The following is a 20,130-nucleotide window of genomic DNA, read 5'->3' on the forward strand; positions in this document are numbered from 1 at the left end:
GAGATTCTTCACTGTGAAATCCTGAAACTCACTGCCATACAGTTACCCATTCCACTTTCCTCAAATATTAGATAAATTTGAGGGAAAATAAAGGAAAGATATTGTTTCAATATAAAAAGCAAACTACCTTTTTATTTTAAATTGTTTTGTCATATGCTGCTTTCCTAAATAAGCATACAACTGCAAATTACAAGTGATTTATGAACTGTAACACACCGCAGATCAGAACTGTACCATTACACCTTAAATCAATCATTAGGTCAAAAGGCTAAAGGTTAAAAAAAAAGTTTCCCCCTCCCCCCCTCAAAATACTCCAAGGTGGTAGGCAGGGATTCCTGCTGTGGGAGAACTTTGCATTTCTTACATTTCTTGAACAGATCTTACTTAATTTGCAGAAGCATCCACTCTACTTATTTGCTAAAGCAAACTCAGGTGAATGTTACATGCATTGTCCTAAACTCCATTTGAAGCAGTCTTCTAACAATGTGGGAATACTTACAGTTTAAGATGCTTAACCATATTCTCATACTCCACTGAAAACAAATCCAGATACAGACTGGCAAAACTGTTAGTTTATGTCTATAGATGAAATAAGTAAAGAAACAGTCTTAATGGCACATTAATATACACTTAGTGCTCATGTCTATAAAAAGTATGTGCATCACTCATCGTTGTAGATATCTGTAAGATATGAACTATCAAAGCAGCAAATTGTGGTTGCATCTCTGGTTCAACTGCTTTGCATTAGACAGCTGTGTCCGACCGAGATCACTCACACTTCCCTATGTCTCAGGAACATTCCCTTGGAAAGTCAAAAGCACAGTCTGCTCCTGTAGCTGTTAATCTCTCATTTACCATAACCAGGTGGTCACAGAAGAACATACTGGTGCATCTAAACAATCTTCTGAAAATATTTAATAGGGAGGATAGAACATAACTTTTTTCTTGTAGAGAGTAAAGTGATCATACCAACCCCCTCCTCTGAAGAAGTGCGCTTTGCTCATGACTGTTCAGGGCTTGATAACTGGCTAGCTCCAAAGTGAAGGTTGCTGAGCCAGATGTTAGAGAACGCAGAACTGTTGAGTAGCCCTGGACAAAATACAGAACACGTATAAAGAAAGATACTAATGTCAGTCAATTTAGGATACGGGAAAGATTAATTAGCACAAAAAGTTGTTTAGGTCTGACAGAGTAAGTACAGTGCAACATTCCAATAAGTTAATTTTTTAATATTATTGTATTACAAGTGCAATAACACCCAACAGTAAACTAATTAATTTAATAAATTATCTTCTTTTTAACTAGTTCTCTGTAAAACTAGTTTTTACTATTTCTCTGACTTACTGTACAATTGAAAACATGCTAGTTTAGCAACCTGAATTAGGCACAAAATACTACTACATTCGTAAGTGTAGTAATCAAGTAGCCCTTAACTCCCTGCACCCTCTGGATAGCTTGCTTCAGACCTCCAATGCAATTAAAATATAATTTAAAATATCTATTCTAAACTTACTCATACATAACAACAGGAAAGGCGCATCAAAGCCTAATTATTTTTAAGCATAAAAAAGGGCAGATCTACCATTTTTTACCTTTTTTTTTGCCATTTACTATTAAGATAACCACATACCATTGTTTCTGCTAGAGGAACAGCAGCAACTACAACTCTGTTATCTTGACGACTCTGAATTTCCTGAATACTGCCTCTCCGCTGTGCAAGGTCAGCAAGTGCCGCACTGAGATGATCTTCACTCACTGTGATTTCTAGGTTCATCAGGGGCTCCAGTATTTGTATGCTGGCTTTTTTCAAAGCCTGCATGAAAGGAAGGGAAAGAGTTATGCTGATTCCTTTTTAGGAACAAATTCACATAGGAAATGCTTACATACTTAAGGTAACACTCCTCTCAAATTCTCTGCTTCCAAAAACTATGCAGTCCCCAGCGAGAGCGTTACGCTTTCCCAGAAGAACAATTACCAGATACTGATACACACATTTTTCAAACAGTACATCATGCTCCTGTGTTGTAAAAGAGTCTATAGTTTCGTTGTACCTTTTGCATACAACGGGAGACACAGGCTGATATCATCGTATGGGAGGTGTCAGGATGCACCGTCAGTGATTGCACTGTCACTTCTATATCCTGAACTGGGAAGCCTAGCAAAGGTCCTAGGGAAAGGAAAAAAAAAAAAGTATTTGTTTTTCATAATATGAAGACATTAAAAAAAAAACAGTTTCAGAATTAATTTGTAGCTTCTTTCTTCTTTACCTTCTCCTTTGCCCTCCCTCTCCACAAGGGCATGACCACTTGTCTCATTCCTTACTTCTATAATTTTATCATTATCTAGCTTTGCCACAAGAGACAAAGGAATGCAGAGTCATACTTTCTTACTTTCAAAAACACAGCTAACAATGTTCAGAACCAAAGTTCCTGAATTCATTCATTCTTAACCCTGTTCCTAAAAATTAATCTTATAAAGAAATAATTTTACATTATAATACCTAAGACATCTACTGAAACAAGAACATTTAATTTGTTTGAAGAAGTTGTGAAAACTTTTGTTTAACCTGTAGCCAGAATGTCTTCTGCATTTTCCTTGTCAAGAGAATGTGATCCCAGCAAAGGGCAGATATTAACCCACTGCCCAAAGTGCAGGGTTGACCCAGCTCTAGGAGGGATGAACTGCCTCCCTGGTAACCTGCTAGGTTACCTCCCTGCTCCAGGATTCTCGACCAGACCAAGAACTCGGTGAGACTGGATGGGAGGCTGGAACAAGATCTCAGAAAATTAAAACACACAGCTTTCTTCATACAAACAACATGGCCAGATCATCTCTTTTTAACCGCCCTTAGAGGGTTGGATTTTAGGCCTGAGACAGCACAGTTCTGAATGGTCTTCAGGGACTGTGAAGAAAGCACACAGGCAAGCTTTGAGGACCAGAATCAAGACTCATTCCACAGCTAGAGATGAGAGATGCTTTGCAACTGAACAAAGCAACATAGAAGACACGGGACATGCTGCTTCTAGAATAATTCTCATTTATTATTTAATCCACTGTCTCAGTTTTACTGTAAGTTATTTGACCACAAGTTAATAAATATATCCTATTTTGAACCAAAAGAAAAGGACAGTTTAGTCCTATAGAGAGCCTATACTTTGCAATTAGGCAAAGCTTTTTATTATATACTTTCACTGATTTAACAAAATTGAAAATCAGAAAAACCATCAGTCACTAATAGAAGTGTGGTATTTACATGTTTGGCCTCCTAAGGCAGTTCCATCACATCACTGTGGTTTACACGATGTCACCAAGTAAAGGTCTTACCTGTTATACCAGATGGAAACAAAAAAAACACAACAAAAACAAGAAACAGTAAAACCAAGCTTGTTGTTGAGTTACTTAGAATAAATCAAGCTTAAAACTGAAAGCATGCTGACTTCCATTCCTGGCATGGGAAAAGTGGTGTTCAGCAATTTTCTTAGCTAAGGAAATTCTGTATTTTTTTCTTCGCATCTGTAATGTTAATGTCTTTTACTTTTCAAGCTACCAAGGAATCTTTCCTCCAAGAAATCTATTAAATTACTTCTTACATAGAAGTTAGAAAAACATAGCTGTCACAACAGTTCCTTTACCTTGAATGCATGAATTAGCGATTCCATTTTCTATTGCTCCTTGAAGTTCTTTGGGAAGCAGCTCAATGACATTTTCAGCATACTCTATGACTGGTGTTGTTGTTACTCTCTCCCCTGACCTCGGCCTCACCTCTAGCTCTGCAGTTACAAAGTGCCGTTTATCTCCTACTGTTTTGTCCAATGTATCTACAGAAAAAAAATGAAGCAAGAATTTTGAAAAAAAGCTATTGCACCAAACAATCTGAAAGTTACTCAAAGTAATTAACATAATTAAAGATTATTTCTAATAGAACAAGCTACAAAACCAGAAACAAAATGTTCCTTATATTCACTCATTCTACCTGTAGCTTGGGCAGCATTTAGGATGGTTTCTCTGTATGCTATTTGAAGAGGTCCCAAATAAGTCTCAATTCCATATTCACGTTTGATTCGGTCATGAATAATCTCTATGTGTAGTTCTCCCATGCCACACAGAATGGTCTAGTTAGAAGAGAGGGGGGGGACATCATACAAAACTCAGGTTTTAATACAGAGTGGTTAAGCAAGGACTCTACTTATATGCGTTTCTTAGCCTCTAAAAAATATTTCAAAATTCTAAGGAGCCCAGAGGTAAGAAAACAGGTCTGCTTTAGATCTCCTGACTTAAAACACCATTTGGGGGGGGGGGGAATGGTAATTATTGCTACTATGCCCACTATAGAAAAGAACATATTGTACTAGTTTCAGTATTACATATTTCAAATTTTTCTAAATTCAAAAAGGACTGTCAAAAACATACTCTGCAGAATACAGGAGATTATCTTATGCTCTGCATAAGTGCACAAGGCATCTTTTTAGTTTGCTTTGATGCACAGAACTTTGTACATTTTTAGACCCCTTTTAATTCAAAAAAATCTCAACATGTAAATGAACCAACTGAAGGGTGATCTTAACAGTCCTAAAATGAAGTTTGATTATAAGGTAAGCAATGGAAGATTTATCTTACTTGTCCTGTGTCAGGATCTAGCTTCACTTTTAAACTTGGATCTTCACGTTGAAGGCAGTTCAGTGCATTATCCAAGTCTATACATAAATACCAAACACCATAACAAGACTTCAGTAATGTGAGAATCACAATGCCTAAACATCACATTCCTCACACAGTCAAATTTTATTTTCAGAAGGAATAGGACCCTAAGGAAACAGATTCTGGCAGACAAAAATCAACTCTAATTACAAGCAACTTTCAACTTCTCATTCTCTCCAGTAAATTAACTGTAGGCTACAGAACACTTCTATGACTGATTTGTCTTCTTTAACAGCAAAATTTAGTGACATCAAGCAAAAGCTTAAAACCGTCTGTGCAACTTTTAGAGAAAAGAGCTTTTTAACTAAAATGACGACTGCGACTGTCCCACTTAAAAAAATGACTTACTGAAAAAAAAATTAAATTTCATTGTTAACAATAGCATTTTCTGAGTGATATTCTGCACTTGTATAAAGGCTAAACAGAACCTTTAAGCCCTTTATCGAGTGAGCGAAAAATATTGCTCCCTTTTTACAGGTAATAAAAATTTTAAACTAGCTCTTAACTGATTTGCATGAAGATTTCAAGATGAATTCAGTAACAACAAGAAAAGAGTTCAAAAGCAAGTCAATTCTTCTGAATCCCCATCATCTTACTTAACTACTGAGGGAAACAGCTATAGAAAAGCAGCTACAGCACAATGAACTCACAACGAAAACTGCATTTATTCACCTTGCAGCCTTTGAAAAAAACACCCACAATCCAATAGCTCAGTCTGCAGGCACATAGCTCCGAAACCACATTCTCCCTTGCTCATTCCATCATCCCATACCGGTATTTGTCCATCCTCTCCTCACAGAAGTCCCAGCATTCAACCACGCTCAGCTTTGTTGCAATGAAGATAGGGAGTGCAAAGTGCGTACTTCCAGAGAGTCAAACTACCAGGCTCTCTGATACAGTTTCTTTGGGAAAGGCAGCAAGACCGGAGGTCACGCTGCATGGGTGAATGCTCACTGAATACGGATCTGCAGGAAACGTTTATAAATGCCACAGAGGAAAACTGCAAGTGCTGACTGAAGCAAGCACCTACATTTTAAGGCTAGCTGTACTCAGAGGCAGAATGCACAGCACACTAGCTTGACTGCAGCAAAGCTAAGCACGACAGTAAGAATGAAGGAAGGGAAACGAGTGAACTGCCTCCATCTCTCCTTTCAAAGTGAAGAACTAGTACTCTTCCAGACAGAAAAATCGTTAAAGAAGTAACAGCAAAGGATACTGACAATCACCATCTGAAATATATCATATCTGTGCAGAACACCAATAAGAGCCTTTTTAGATCACCAACAGATAAATTTGTACAGCTCATGGATATCAACCAGGTATGCCTGGATCAGGGTGTAGCATAATTCCAAGTCTATAAGCATGCCATACCTTGTTGTTTGGCCATTGAAGGTGGTTCAATTGTACAAAAGAAGACTGGCTCGGGGATTTCAACACCTGCCAGCAGGAGGCTCTCTACTTCACTGGTACGCCTCCGCTCTCCACCAGCATCCCTTCCAGCTCGGCGCGCTGCTGCTACAGCTGAGGCCTTCGATGACACTATGGTATCTCCAGTGGCACTCTATACGTCAACCCCCCGTGACCCAAAGGAGAGAGGAAGGGGGAAAAAAAGCAACTGATCTTTCTTCTTCTCAATACCAGTTGTGCTAAACTCCACGTATTCATAAATAAGTGCTTTAACTTCTCTCTTTGAATAATTAAAATGATTTGGAAGAGGAGGAAAAATTTTGCTCAACTTTAGACTTTTTCTTCATCAAGCTCACCACATTTTAAATCCATCTTATCGCTCAAGATATAAAGCTACAAAAGGCCAGTATTGGCAAAGGAAAATTTGCTTATGCATGCCAAAATTGGTTACATTTAAGAAAAAACTATGCAAATGAGATCTATTCTGTTCAAACACTAAAACACAGGATTAGTAAACTATCCAACAGAACCATGAAAGTGGAACATATTTACTGTTGGTTTTGAGTAAGTAACTTACAGCGTCACTCTCCATGCCATTTGAGGTCTCTTCGTGGCATTATATTGCATTGGTATTGTAAGAGTTACAATATAAACAGAAGATCAGAACCCTACTAAAATTGTTTCAAATTTCAGCCCTTCCCACCTAAACAGCACCGCATCTCCCCAGGTAAATTCCTGACACTTGTGCATTGTAATTTTTCATTTTAGGAAGAGTATATGTACTCCAAATAAAGTTTACATGCATGGGAACAATCAACACAAAAAAGCACCCCATATTTGAGACACAGTATCATAGAAGTGGAAAGTACAGTACTGAAACAAGCTTCATGGTCCTGAGCAACCTGCTCTAGCTGACCTTGCTTCAGCAGTGAGACTGGACCAGAGGATCTCCAGAGGTCCCTTCCAACCCCAACAACAGCCTGTGATTCCTTTTAGGATCAATTTTTTCCTTTACCTGTTTTAACCCGACAGTAAGGGCAATGTTGCCAGCCATTAGTGATGGTATTTCAATTTGCTGATCAGCAAAAGGCAGGAGCAGCCGGCTCATTCTCTCCCTGCAAATGAAATTCTTGAATTACTCATTACTTTAATAGACATTCCAATACTACAATAAACTGTACCTCACTCCTACTCACGTGCAACTTCTGTTAATATTATATACAGCTGATTGAGGTTTCACTGAACCTGAATAAATGCGAATGAAAACTAGTGGCCCACGACATTTATCATGGAGAACTTTAAATGCTAGGGCACAGAGGTCATCATTGTACCACTTTCTGCAAAATAAAAACACAACAAAGCAAACTAGTAAGATTAGCCCACTTCAAACCCAGATTTACCTAAATTTCCACTTTTTTAGGATGCTATATGTTTCTTAGTTGTATTGTTTATAAAAGGAGATTTTTTTAAAAACATAATTTATACAAAAATATTAATCTAAGCAGTTTCAGCTACAGAAGAAGAGATACATAATAAGATGTGATGTGACTCAGTCAGTACTAGAGATGATCCCTAGACCCCAACTTGTGCCCTGAGACTAAAAACTGAAAAGACTTTAAAACTCTAAACTGCAAGTTTGGCAGCTGGAGATAAATGCAGACAATTTCAGTAGCACTGGCCAAAACAGGCTCAGGACTCAAGTATAGTTTTATTCTACATATCTTAACTGCTATTTAATACCCCAAATTAGTAAATCTTTTTAAAGATATTAATTTTTTGTTTAAAGAAATTTTTTAATTTTCTCCTTCTACCCTTTCCTACTTGTTTCTCCTTTTTCCTGACACTTCTGTTCCCCCCCGCCTTTTCTCCCTATACTTACAGAAACTCATATGAACGCTCATTAGGTGCGGGCAAGTATGCAGTAATAGCATCCAGTAACGGCTGCACTCCTTTATTCTTCAACGCGCTGCCACAGAGAACAGGCACTGCTTTCTGAGCTAGCGTGACTCTACGTATAGCAGACTGTAACTGCAGAAAATAATTATTTTCAGATTACGCTTGCTGTATAGTCCCATATTTATTTAGCAATACAGATCCCAAGAAAGTTAAGAACTATGATTCAAATGCAACAATCGCTCAACCAAACTCCTTTCATTGCCTTTAAAGGGCTCTGGATGAACCATAAACCCACACGCTTAGATGCTAAAACATGAGAAACCACTTTTAAGATTTCTATACATTTCATGCAGACCTGTAACTGTTCTTATTCTTTCTTTATCGTTCCTTTTTATTCAGAAAGTTTTACCTCACCATTTTCAATATGCAATGTCTGAAGAACCCACCAATTCATAGGGAGACAGATGTTATGTTTGTTAGTGAGAATCAATAGCTCAAACACAAATTGGCCTGACACCACCTGGAAATTCCATTCACCCTTCCTGAAACTCTCTTTTGGCAGCCTAACTTTCAATAAAAACATCCATAATAAATGCACCCTACTTTTAGAGCTTTGCCCAGCATATTTAAGAATCATAGTTACTGTATTATCAGATAAAGTTCATATTAAGCTTGAATATACTTTCTCCTAAGTTCACAGTACTTTAAAATCACCACAAAAGCTGGTGTGACACTTTTTATTGAATGAAAAAAAAAAATGTATATTTGCAAAATCAAAATCAGTATTTGTCAAAGGAAAAAACAACTCTGCTCCTCAGAATGACAGCTAGTAAAAATATTTCTAATTAAAGGTAAAATTTACCTTATCAGCTGGTAGTAAGTCAAAATTTTCACTATATTCTCCTAGAACCAGTTCAGCAAATTCATCATCCAGATCTGCAACCTTCAAGAGAATATTTCTGCTTTATTATTTAGCATATAGCAGCTTCACAAATAAGTCACCAATCTTAGTTATTTAGGAATTAACTAAGTGGAGCAGGAATGAAGCCTTTAAAGATATCAGAGATCATAAACTCAAACCAAGAAATACTGATGATACACTCCATACCTCAAATTTCAACCCAACTATTATAATTCCTTTTTGCAGTCTCAGAAATGTCATTAGCCTTACTTCAAAAAAATTAAGTATTCCTTTACATTAAGGAATTTGTTACTTTTAATAGCAAAATTATTTTACCATTCTTCCACTCACTTTATTGCAAGCAAAGAAAAGTGTGTTAAATAAAAAAAAAAATATCAAATTTAATCACATTCTACTTGACAACAAATGCCAACTAGGACATGCTTTTGCAGTGCTTCTTAGGGTTTTAAGGCTTTTAGAGTATTTCTGCAAAATGAAGAAAAAAAAAGAAGAAAAAAAAAGGCAGAGTCTTTAGGGAATCAGTTTTACACAGAAAATCATGCAAATGAAGGTTTAAAGGAAGGACAGGGAGAAAAAACCCCAAAAAGTTGCTCCATAAAGTTGCTATCAGGCAAAAACATCAGTGGGAGACATCATGCTTGTGCATCTCCCCTGAAACTGAAAAATCCTGCAGCAAGACAGTGACAGCGATGAAAAGTTTGACTTTGAATGTATTTCAAATCTACAAACAAAGTAAAGTTTGAAGCAAGAAGTAAATAGACCAACTCCTTCTCTAGAGATATTCAGTCTCCTTCTCTGGAGATATTCAAAACCCTCCTGGACGCCATCCTGTGCAACGTGCTCTAGGTGACCCTGCTTGAGCAGGGGGGTTGGACTAGATGATCTCTAGAGGTCCCTTCCAACCTCAGCGATTCTGTGATTCTGTGACCGAAACAGCTGAAAAAACAGACAAGCTTTCATGGCGTTTAACCTTCTTCATGTCAAAGGACTGTAGGTGGAAGAGCTCAGCTGTGCTTTCCAACTGCACCAACTGGTTTAATAAACAAAATGTACTGCTCTCTAAACCTGGCCTCACATATACCCTGCATCATTACAGACCCACTACACACCAAGTGCAGTGAGGCACTCGGCTCCCTCTAGCGGCTGAGGCAGCAATTGACCAAATAACAAAATTAATTATTGATAAGCAATTAGAAATCTTATTAAGCTAACAGTTAAAATATGAAAGATAAAGGAAAGCATTCCTTTAGTTAAATGAAAAGGAAATGCACAAAATGACTGCTATTCAAGCTACTGAATTTTACAGTATTTCTGCCTCCCCCCCCCCCCAAAAAAAAAAGTCTTAATAGGACAGGAAATACAGCAGAAAGATATTTTAGAAATACAAGTTATCTCAGTTATCACACTACTGGGCCATCCCTTCCTGCTTCAGGAACAGACCACAAACTGAAGAAAAACATGCTGTTCTTATGTAGCTTTCTACCTGACAACAAATTTCTTTACAGAAGAGGCTGAGTAATACCATCCCCATTTAAAGCCTGGAAATTTTGAAAAACAGATTGTGTGCATGTTTTTCTGAACTCTGAGGAATATAAAGCAGATTTCTTCAACTTTGATGTTTCAAAGCAAACTGGAAGCCCAGTATCATCTGTTTATGCACTTCTGTGTCATTCACGTAATTTTAAAACTCCACATATTTTTACTTATAAAAGTAAAATATTCAAATATAAACTCTATTACACTCTTATTCTTACAAGTAACATAAAAGAAAAAAGGATTTTTTTTGCATTCTTTACTTGGAGAGGAAATTTGCTTAAAACCACTCAAGTAAAACTAACTCTTGCAATATTGTTATATAAATTAGTCAAAGTAGTGCAAGACCTTAAAATGCAAGCTGAGAATAGAAGAAAAACACTCTAGACAGGCAATTTATTCTTTCTCTCTATTGTTCTTTCCTTCTTCACTCCTTCTAAACTGTCTTAACTGTGCAAATTTCATTAGGACTCTAGTTTTAGATCAGGTTTCTGTTACACTTTCTTAGCTTCACAGTATGACAATCTATGTGAAAGAAATATTTACACTGTTATATTCTCATCTCTCCCACAGATTTTTTGGATGAAGCCGGAACAAGGTTTTCAATGGCATTCAGCTGCCTGTAACACAGCATTTAGTGCCATTTTAAATGGTCTGGGGCATTCCACCCCGCTCCTAGCTGCCACTCCAGAAAGGCAAGGACATCCTGTAGTTCCTGGGCCAGATCTGCCAGAGCTCATGTGAATGTCTCAAGTATGTTCTGGCATCTAAGACTGTACAAGATGCCATGTTAGCCAAATGAACGCTAAATTTAGTGTCTGTTTGTATTCTTCAGTTTGCTATTTATAAAGTGGGGAGCATTTCCTATTTTACACATGTATTGTGCAGCCAGGGAGTCCAACGCTGCATAAAACAGTGAGTTTTGCCATCATGCATTACGGTTTATAATGCGCATTAAGTGTCTTTGACAAATGGAAAGTAAGTGAATAAAATGTGAAACTAGTTCAACGAGGACAAATACAGAATCTTGTACCTGGGAGAGAACAAATCCATGCATTAGTACAGACTGGGGATCAACTGGCTAGGAAACAGCTCTGCAGAAGACGACCAGAGGGTCTGGTGGACAAGTGCACTTTGCTTGCAGTGCTGAAAGCTAACTGCATACTGGGCTGTATTAGCAAGAGCATAGCCTGCAGATGAGGGAAATGATTAATGCCCTCTACTCAGCACTCGTGAGTAGAGTAAAACACTGAGTTTGGTTTTAGGTTCCCCAGCACCAGAGAGAGACAAACTGTGGAAAGAGATATAAAAGAGACTAGACAGTGGAAAGCCACTAAGGCGGTGAGTAGGCCAGAGCTCAGCCGGAGGCCAAGAGGGATGGGTTTGTCCAACCTGGAGAAGAGAAGGCTAAGGGAGGATATAAGTGTTGTCTTCTAATATCTATAGAGGTGGTGGTGGACCTGTTTCAGAAAAAATAGAGCCAGATTCTTTTCAGAGTAGCACAAGTGAATGACAAGAGGCACTGTCACAGACTACAACACGGGAAAATCCGGTTGGAAATAATGCTTCACCACAAGGGTGGTCAAGCATTTGGACTCGCTGCCTAGAGAGGTTTTGGAATCTCTGTCCTTGGAGACTTTGAAAACTTGACTGGACAAGGCCCTGAGCAACGTGGTCTAACTCTAAAATTAGACCTGCTTTGAGCAGGACACTGGACTAGACACTTCCAGAGGTCCCTTCCAGCCTGTTTTTCCTGCAATTTAAATAATAAATACATAATATATTTACTTTAGAACTTTACTTGTTCTATTAAGGTATTTCTGGCATCCTGGACTTCTTGGAACAAGCTGGGATCATCAGCCTCCAGCAGTGGCTTTTGCTCAAAAATTTTTCCATCATCCAAACCAGAAGTAGATTTCCAGACAATTCGTTCCTTAGTCACAACATCAACCAGTCCTCTGAAGTTCTTTGCTTCCCCTATGGGTAACTGCAAATAGAACAGAAATTTTAGACAACTACAAAATATTAAGAAAGAAAAGCAGATAAGCATATAATTTCTAAGCTTACCTGTAAAAGCAAAGGTTTTGTCTTCAACTTTTGTTTGATGCTCTCAACAGCATATGTAAAACTGTATTAAAACAACAGATTTTAAAAGTTACCCAAAATGTAATGATACAGTCAACTAGATTTACCATTCCTATTCATGGCAAAAATTACTCCCACAAATACAAAAAAAAAAAAGCATCTGTATAATCATCATAAAGATATGCATACTAAGTATTAATATAATTTGCTCCCTTTCTGCTTAACAGAACATACCTTAATTTGATTAGACACATTCTCTTACCAGGTCTTTAACAATGATTAAAGTAATACCTTGCCCCATTTTTGTCCATCTTGTTTAAAAAGCAAATTCGCGGTATCTGATGCTTGTCTGCTTGTCTCCACACTGTCAGAGTTTGGGCCTAAAGCAAAAGAAAAACATTACTGCTGACAGTTGGACCACAGACTCCCTAATATGAGATATCATGTTTCTTGTTAAACAATGCAACTAACACCAATCAACAGTTCTCTCATCCTTTCTATACAGCAAAGGACATGCTGTGAAACATTGTGCTTTCAAAACATGTAACTTTTCTCCAGAACTACTTGAGCATCTCATGTTACAAACTCGAATTCCAGCCTGCCTCCACATCTTCTGCAAGATGTCCCAAAGGATGTATTAAACACACACCAGTGAGGAGGGCAAAATTCTGGCTGCAAATGATTCATTTTCTACATGAAATCTGATAATAAGAAGTGAAGAGATTTCATTTCTTTCCACTGGTGGAGCTAGCCAGAAGTATTCATCTCAATCTAAATTTGGGGGGGGGTGGGGAACAGAAAAAAACCAACCCCCTCGCATGCACCCCCAGCTCCTGGGGGGAACCTTAATGGGAACAACACTTATTTGTCCCTTATATACCATGGAAATTTCTGTATCCCACATGACAAAATTAAACGCTCAGCTTCTGAGCTCAGGCAAATGTTGCTTAAAGCATGAACAGAGGTAACGCAGAGCAACCTCTCTATATCATTGTTATTTCAGTCTTTTTTAAGTCATTAGACGTAAGAAATTCTACCAGTCATTTTTACCTCAACACCAGCTGAAGCATCAAACACAGCTACTGCTCCATCCAGGACTCTCAAGCAACGCTCAACTTCCACTGTAAAGTCCACGTGACCTGAAAAACAATTTTCATTTTGCACTGTCATAATTCAAACAGGCAACATCAACAGGTCATTATATTTTTTTTTACCATGCGAAAAAGCCCTCTGTCTTCGCTTTCAGAGAAATACACTCAGCAGTCATTGAAACACACAGGACAGTTACATTGCAATCCCAGAACTGAAAGCAATTTAGTGTGGAAATATCTGAGAAACAAGCTTGCTTTAGGCACCAGCAAACAAGTAGTCAAAGGTGAACAGAGCTCGGTATAGGCTTATTTACTGCAGCAATTCAACCAGTTAAACATCACACCATATTTTAAAACCAAGACTTATGTTCTATGACACCCCACCTCATCTACTCTCTCCTAGTAACGACAGTACTCCTAAAATGCAGTACCTGGGGTGTCAACCAGATTGATTCTATAGTCTTTCCAGTCAAAAGTAACAGCAGCAGACTGAATGGTAATACCACGTTCCCGCTCTTGTACCATGAAATCTGTCACTGTATCCCCATCATCAACATCTGTGAATAAAAACAGTTGAGTAAATAAACAATTCAAAAGATGAAGTTGTCTTAGAATAAAGATGGTGGAGGAGATTTGGAAATACTGTCCCTTTTGTATATGTACAAGCTATGAAAACTATCACTTACTCAGAGAAAGACAGTATCAGGTAATTTATCTAGACTCCATTTCTTGAAAAGAAATGCTCCATAAACAAAGACAAGCACTTCCAACAACCTTTTTGTTCTTTTCAATTAAAGTAACACTGTGAGAAACTTAAAAATTAAAACAAAACCCAAAATTCTGAATAACCTATACTGCTAAAAAAAAAATCTAGCTGCACTTATTGTATGGAATCTGACATGTTCAAAGTTAATAATTAAAAGTTAATTAAGTTAAATTAAAACTAAAGTTAAGTAAGAGTCTTTTTCCCCCTGAATAAAAAGAGAAGCAGTCCCACATTTCCAAACGAGTAGGCCACCAAGTTCAACCACTCCACAGGCCCAATGTCTTCTAACATTCCCATATTCGGTAAAGAACAAGGAGTTCAACTTATAAAGTCAAAAGGTAGCAGAAATGGAGACTGCTGTGACCCTTTCAATCTTGGGTCTGTCCTGATACTGAACTCTTTCAAGGGCTGGAGAGATTGCAGAGGAACTAAATTCTATCATTTTCCCCATGACAATAATTAAATGCTACAGTCCACCTCAGTCTCACTCCTTCTGATGGGGTTTACAAAGATCTGTGAGAGTTGTTTTAGCAAGGAATTCTTCCCTCTGTTACAGCTTTCAAAAAAAATGGTCACTTTCTGTTAATCTGGTTTTTTTACATTTCAAAGGAAACAGGAGAAACAGTTTTGTCAGAATAGCCAATAAACAATACATAAAAGCAGGAGAACCTCTAACTAAGAGTTAAACAAATCATAATGCATTAAAATTCAACAAAAACAATTAATCTGTTGTCTCTCAAGGTACAACTTCCTTAGAGTTCAGTGGAAAGTGCCTTATACTTTCATTATAGTGCAGCACAACTTAGAATATTTTGCATAGAAGCCAGTTGTTTCAAACAGTTGCCTCTAACTACATTGTGTATTATTGTATATTACAGTTAAATCTCTCAAAGCTACTGGAAGACAAAAAGTAGTTCTAACCTCCAAGTGTTCTTATGTATCCAGAATAATACAGCATTCTCTCTGTTGTTGTGGTTTTCCCTGCATCAATGTGGGCCATGATGCCAATGTTACGGATTCTGCATAAAGCAAAAACATTTCCTTTACTGTGGTAACTTTTCATTCAGTGGTGTTGTTATCTGAATAAACCATTCATATTCACTGAGTATAGCACATCAGATGAGTAAGATTTTTCCTCTGGTGCATAACCGATATAGTTTATGTTCTGATACTGAAGTATAATAGTATTGAGATGGTGGATTTTCTCTAAATTGGTAATACTCAGACTTCTGGAAGAAGCTTCCATACTTCACTTCTGTAGTAGACTGGTCTCATTCTGCACCCAGCTGCCCTCTCCACACACAGAAATGGCCCCTCCAGACTCTGTTCTGTCTCAGCGATGACTGAAACAATCTGTTGTGCACACCCCCTTTCGCACCCCAAACCTAGCACCCGAGCCCCCATGGAGCTGTCCCTGATTCTGTTCAGCTCAGTCTCATTTTCCCAAGTGCTTCGCCAAGAGGCTCCCAACGTTGCTTTACTGGCTCTGCACATCATCGGCAAAGGCCCCGTGATCAGCCCCCACACTCACCATTAATCCTAGCCTAAGTAGCTTATAGGATAGAGGCGGTCTTCCAAGGGAACTTCATCCCCCCACCTTTGCTCTGACAGCTCAGCCCCTAACCACCTTGCCCGCGATGTTCAGGCCCTCATCTAACAAGGCCGAGCTCTCCCAGGAACAAGTACTACAGCTTTGCCCATCACGATGCTCCGGTTGCCAAGACGTTTCCTCCCCCCCGCACTCAGCTCCCAGTGACTGCCGTGGATTTTGGTCTTCTCTCTAAGAGAGCGATTCTGGTTCTGATGATGTAAACGAAGACTCCCATTTTACAAGTCTGAGACAACTCCAGTGTTAACAACTGCTCTGTACTGAAATGTCAGAAAGGGAGAAGTAAGGAAATACTAACTGTAAGTTAGAACAGACAATGTGCTCTGCAATAACCCGTGACATTTTTCCAGATCAATTACCTTCACTGTCTGTTACATATGGAAAATAAGTTAGCATTACTTACCTGGATATATGAGGGTTAATGACAGAACGTAGAGACTTAACATCTCCTGGAAAAAAAGAACAAAACAAAGATAAAATAAAGATTTGCCAGACTGACCTCAATGTAGAAATGACAGATTTTAACACAATTAAATATATTTAAGAATACTAGAAAGCCTGTCTGAAGAAAGATTCAGATGGAGCCACAATTCATGACAGTCCCTAATCCCTATAACCTCAAACTTCCGAGATGCATGCTGGATTTTCAACAAGTCTTAGGAAAAAAAAAAAGAAAAGAGAAGCTCTTCAAAGAGATGTAATTTAGAAACAGTAGGCCAAAGTCAACAAAGAAAAGTATTATCAGCACAGTCATATCTTCCTCTGCAAAAGTGATACCAAATACATGCCATAGTTCAAGACAATCATGATGTTGAAATGCATCTGAACTAGGTATTAAACAACAAATTTCAAAAGTCATTTCTCCTTTAAACACTAAGGATAGACCACATGTTTCTTGGGAAGAAGATGTAAACTGACTTAGGTTAAGGGGTGTAAGAGTTTTAAATTTATATTTTATTGAAAGACATTTCCTCTCTTTCACACTATTTAACTGGGAAATAAATTGCCAAGCTAAATGTTTATGAAACTAGTCTATAATTCAGTTACTTAAACAAGCCATTTAAATTCTGTTTAAGTTGCTCACTTTTCTAACACGTTTTTCTGTTTTAATTTATCTTTGATAATACCAGACAAAATTCAACAATATTTAAACTAACATTCCTTCACCATCTTCAAATCACCCTTTTTATCACAGCTAACATTACGGAGCTATCTTACAGGTTAACACCCCAATGGTGAGAAAGGCTGATCTTACAAGAAGCAAGGTGGCAGGCTGGAAATTCACCAGAAAAAGCTCCAAATAAAAACTCCAACTAATACTGCTTTTTTTCCTCCAGTTTCTAAACTAAATCAATTGTCATGAGTGTTTTTGAGACTTCCTGCTTGTTTAAGTCATATCTTCTTGTGTAGGGAATGAACCTTCACATGACACACTGAGATATTCAGCACAGCAAAACTGGGCAACAATATAGCATGTAGGGACATTGCATAGACAACTACATAAAAACAGTAACCTAAAGCAACATAGGCTATGATGCCACTAGGAACTTAGAAGAAGAAATCTTCTTCTCAGATGCATGGTTGCAGATTAAGACTGTTACCAACATACACAGTGCTGAATCCATAAACATGGAATTTGGTTACCCACCTATAATCAGTATCTTTTTCTCGTCTCCCTCTTCATCAAAATCATTGCGAAAAAAATGGTCCTGACTTCCAACACTATCTTATTAACTGATTTCCACCGAACAGCAATGCAGCTACTCAGAAAACAATAAAAATCCCTTTTAATTGAAATTTTGTTTTCCAGGTATCTTTTTCCTCTCTCTCTCTCGTTAATCCTGACCGTGCAAAGAAGATTCACTAATGATAACTTAAAGCTTCATTCTCTTAAACCAGAAATTCCTGTCTTTCCCCCTTGTCCAACATGCTGGCTATCATCAGTTATTAGATCACGAATTAATGCTTCAGGCAATCAGGCAGAAGTTCCTGCACACTTGACAGCTGACCTGATTTCTTATCCATCTATGTATGTGGGTTTTTATTTCCTAAAGGCTTCATATCATATGCCTACTGAGAAAAAGGCAGCTACACAGAACACATCTTTTCAGTCCCTGAACGTTTTATCTGCTTTGCTGGTGTTTTGTACATCAAACTCTACAAAAAAATGACTAAAAGAATGTAATAAAACACAATATAGGAAGTATTCTTACTAATTTTTAGAGCAATTGCTACTACTGCTAAGTCATAAATTAAATTCAGTAAAATAAGAAAGCAATTTAAAACTTGTACCTGGTAGGGAACTGTAGTTTCTCTGACTACAGCTCTGTTGTATCAGATTTCTTATGACTCTCATCTTTTTCTTCCAGAAATGCATATACTTAACAGGAAAAAATCATAGAGAAAAATTATTATTATAAATGATTACTCTGTAAATATATTTTTGCCAGTTGTAGAAAAGCAGATACAAATAAAATCTGCAGGAACAGAACTGTTGTTTTGTATTTACATAAACTCAAATTATCACCTATTTGGAAATAGGAGCGTGAAGACAGTAGCACCAAGATTCAAACCAAGTCCAATCCCAATAATACTTGTGAAGTCTAGTAGAAATCTATGACGATATCAATATAAGTTGTCAACAGCTACAGTATTTTGACACACCTAAGTATTTGTTTAAATTATATAAATTTAAAATGAAAAATGCTAAGTAATCAAAGTCACAGGTAACCAAAAGTTTACAGAAACATTACAAATACAGTTTCCACACTCTGACATATGTGAAACCTGAGCATAACAAGAAATAGATTATATATTTTATTCAGATATCCTGTTTAATTTGAAGTCAAGGCAAAAAAAAAGTTTATTCAGAGCAAACTAAGTATGGCTTTTGTTCACAGAGTATCAAAATTTGGGAAAAAGTTTACCTCATTGCACAAACTTGATGACTTCAACACATTCACTGAAAAATTCCTCGTAATACTCAACATTGTGGCTCCCATGTCAAAAGATGTTCCCTGCCAAGATAAGTTAACGCTGTATGAAATGCTTATGACAGAAAGCAAGTAACTACACTACTTCCACATAAAACAATCAAGAAACTTATTGTTTTTCATGTTGTTCAGATTATTCTTTTTCAGGCTATTGTTTTTGCAATTTAAATCAGTGTTAGACCCATAAAAGTAACGGTACTAAGCCTTAAAAAGGCAGCATAACTGTATGTCTATGTGCACTAACATATTTCTCAAAGAAGCTTACAACCAGTAAAGCAGAAAAATCAATAGCACAGTGTATACTCACACTCAAATAGGCTCTAAAGTCCTGGTTATAAATCAATGAACCATAAGCAGTTCTTCTAACCTTGGAGGTGTGCATGGGGGGGAGGTGTTTTGGGTACGGAAACCAAAAGCATCATTAAGGCTGCTGTGACACAACATCGAAGGGCAAAAGCGTTGAAAACATTCCTAGCTGATTGCTACTTAAGAGATGCAGTCCAACAACGTGCATTTTATGGTGGGCTTTAACAAGAAAAAGAAACCTTGTACGTGTCTCACTTCTACCTTGTCAAAGCGTCAGCTTTCCACAGTCATCGCTGAAGCTTGCTGAAGAGCAAAGAAGGAAGAGCAGCACTTTTCCGTACTACAGATGGTAAACTCAGCTCTTCCGACGGCTCGCCGAGCTGCACGAGCTGCCCTTCACGGCTGCGGGAACTCCCTGCCGCTGGTTACTTAGCCCGGGACCTGCAAACCCCGGTTTGCCGGCTGCTGACGGCGCAAGGAGCCGCCCGGCGCTGCCCGCCGGCGGCCGCGCCCCGCTGCGCCGCTCGCGCGGAGCCTCCGGGCCGCGGGTCGGCAGCGGGGGGCTGCGGCCGCACAGGCCAGCGCCGCAGGGCCGCGCAGCCCCGCTCGCCTCCCGCCCCCCACCGCGGTGCGGCGCGGCGCGGCCGCCCCCGTGGCTCCCGCCTCACCGAGCCTCTCCCCGTCGCTGCCGGACACGCACCGGCGGCGGCCGCCTCCCCCGGGGCGGGCGCGGGGGAGCCGCGGGCGGCGGTGTCGGCGCTGCCGCAGGGACGAGGCAGCCCGAGCGCACCACGGCGGCCCGCACTCCCAGGATGCTCTGCGCC

The 20,130-nt window shown here is 38.6% G+C and overlaps 1 protein-coding gene across 3 annotated transcripts; it reads right to left on the reverse strand.

Annotated features, from left to right (window-relative positions):
- Nucleotides 1-112: 112 nt before the first annotated feature.
- GFM2 (GTP dependent ribosome recycling factor mitochondrial 2) lies at nt 113-20,069 on the reverse strand. 3 transcript variants are annotated; one of them, XM_067315934.1, is made up of 22 exons: nt 19,975-20,069; nt 19,568-19,747; nt 18,935-19,024; nt 18,300-18,387; nt 16,411-16,456; nt 15,320-15,417; nt 14,064-14,189; nt 13,592-13,680; nt 12,833-12,921; nt 12,524-12,584; nt 12,258-12,443; nt 8,864-8,944; nt 7,985-8,133; nt 7,302-7,442; nt 7,121-7,220; nt 6,070-6,259; nt 4,618-4,694; nt 3,974-4,112; nt 3,633-3,818; nt 2,052-2,167; nt 1,631-1,813; nt 113-1,089 (listed from the first exon to the last, which is right to left on the reverse strand). In XM_067315934.1, exons 3-22 carry the CDS (start codon nt 19,007-19,009, stop codon nt 964-966), a joined length of 2,346 nt encoding a protein of 781 aa, XP_067172035.1. In that variant the 5' UTR covers nt 19,010-19,024; nt 19,568-19,747; nt 19,975-20,069; the 3' UTR covers nt 113-963. The 3 variants fall into 3 exon arrangements, 2 of the variants coding, with proteins under 2 accessions (XP_067172035.1, XP_067172036.1); XR_010886938.1 differs by lacking the exons at nt 113-1,089; nt 1,631-1,813; nt 19,975-20,069 and adding an exon at nt 2,567-3,324 and having other exon boundaries at nt 2,095-2,167; nt 19,568-19,788; XM_067315935.1 differs by lacking the exons at nt 18,300-18,387; nt 18,935-19,024; nt 19,568-19,747; nt 19,975-20,069 and adding an exon at nt 15,930-16,267 and having other exon boundaries at nt 16,411-16,426.
- Nucleotides 20,070-20,130: the final 61 nt, after the last annotated feature.

The sequence above is a fragment of the Apteryx mantelli genome, chromosome Z, assembly GCF_036417845.1.
Source record: "Apteryx mantelli isolate bAptMan1 chromosome Z, bAptMan1.hap1, whole genome shotgun sequence".
In the NCBI taxonomy this organism is placed as follows: Eukaryota; Metazoa; Chordata; class Aves; order Apterygiformes; family Apterygidae; genus Apteryx; species Apteryx mantelli.

Bases quoted from the DNA above. Each gene is read 5' to 3' on its own strand.
- GFM2 (XM_067315934.1), bottom strand. From the start codon at position 19,009: ATGGGAGCCACAATGTTGAGTATTACGAGGAATTTTTCAGTGAATGTG. The intron at 4,113-4,617 runs GTAAGATAAATC...TCTTCTAACTAG, and splicing joins TAGATCCTGACACAGGACAA to ACCATTCTGTGTGGCATGGG. The intron at 1,090-1,630 runs GTATGTGGTTAT...TATTTTGTCCAG, and splicing joins TTCCTCTAGCAGAAACAATG to GGCTACTCAACAGTTCTGCG.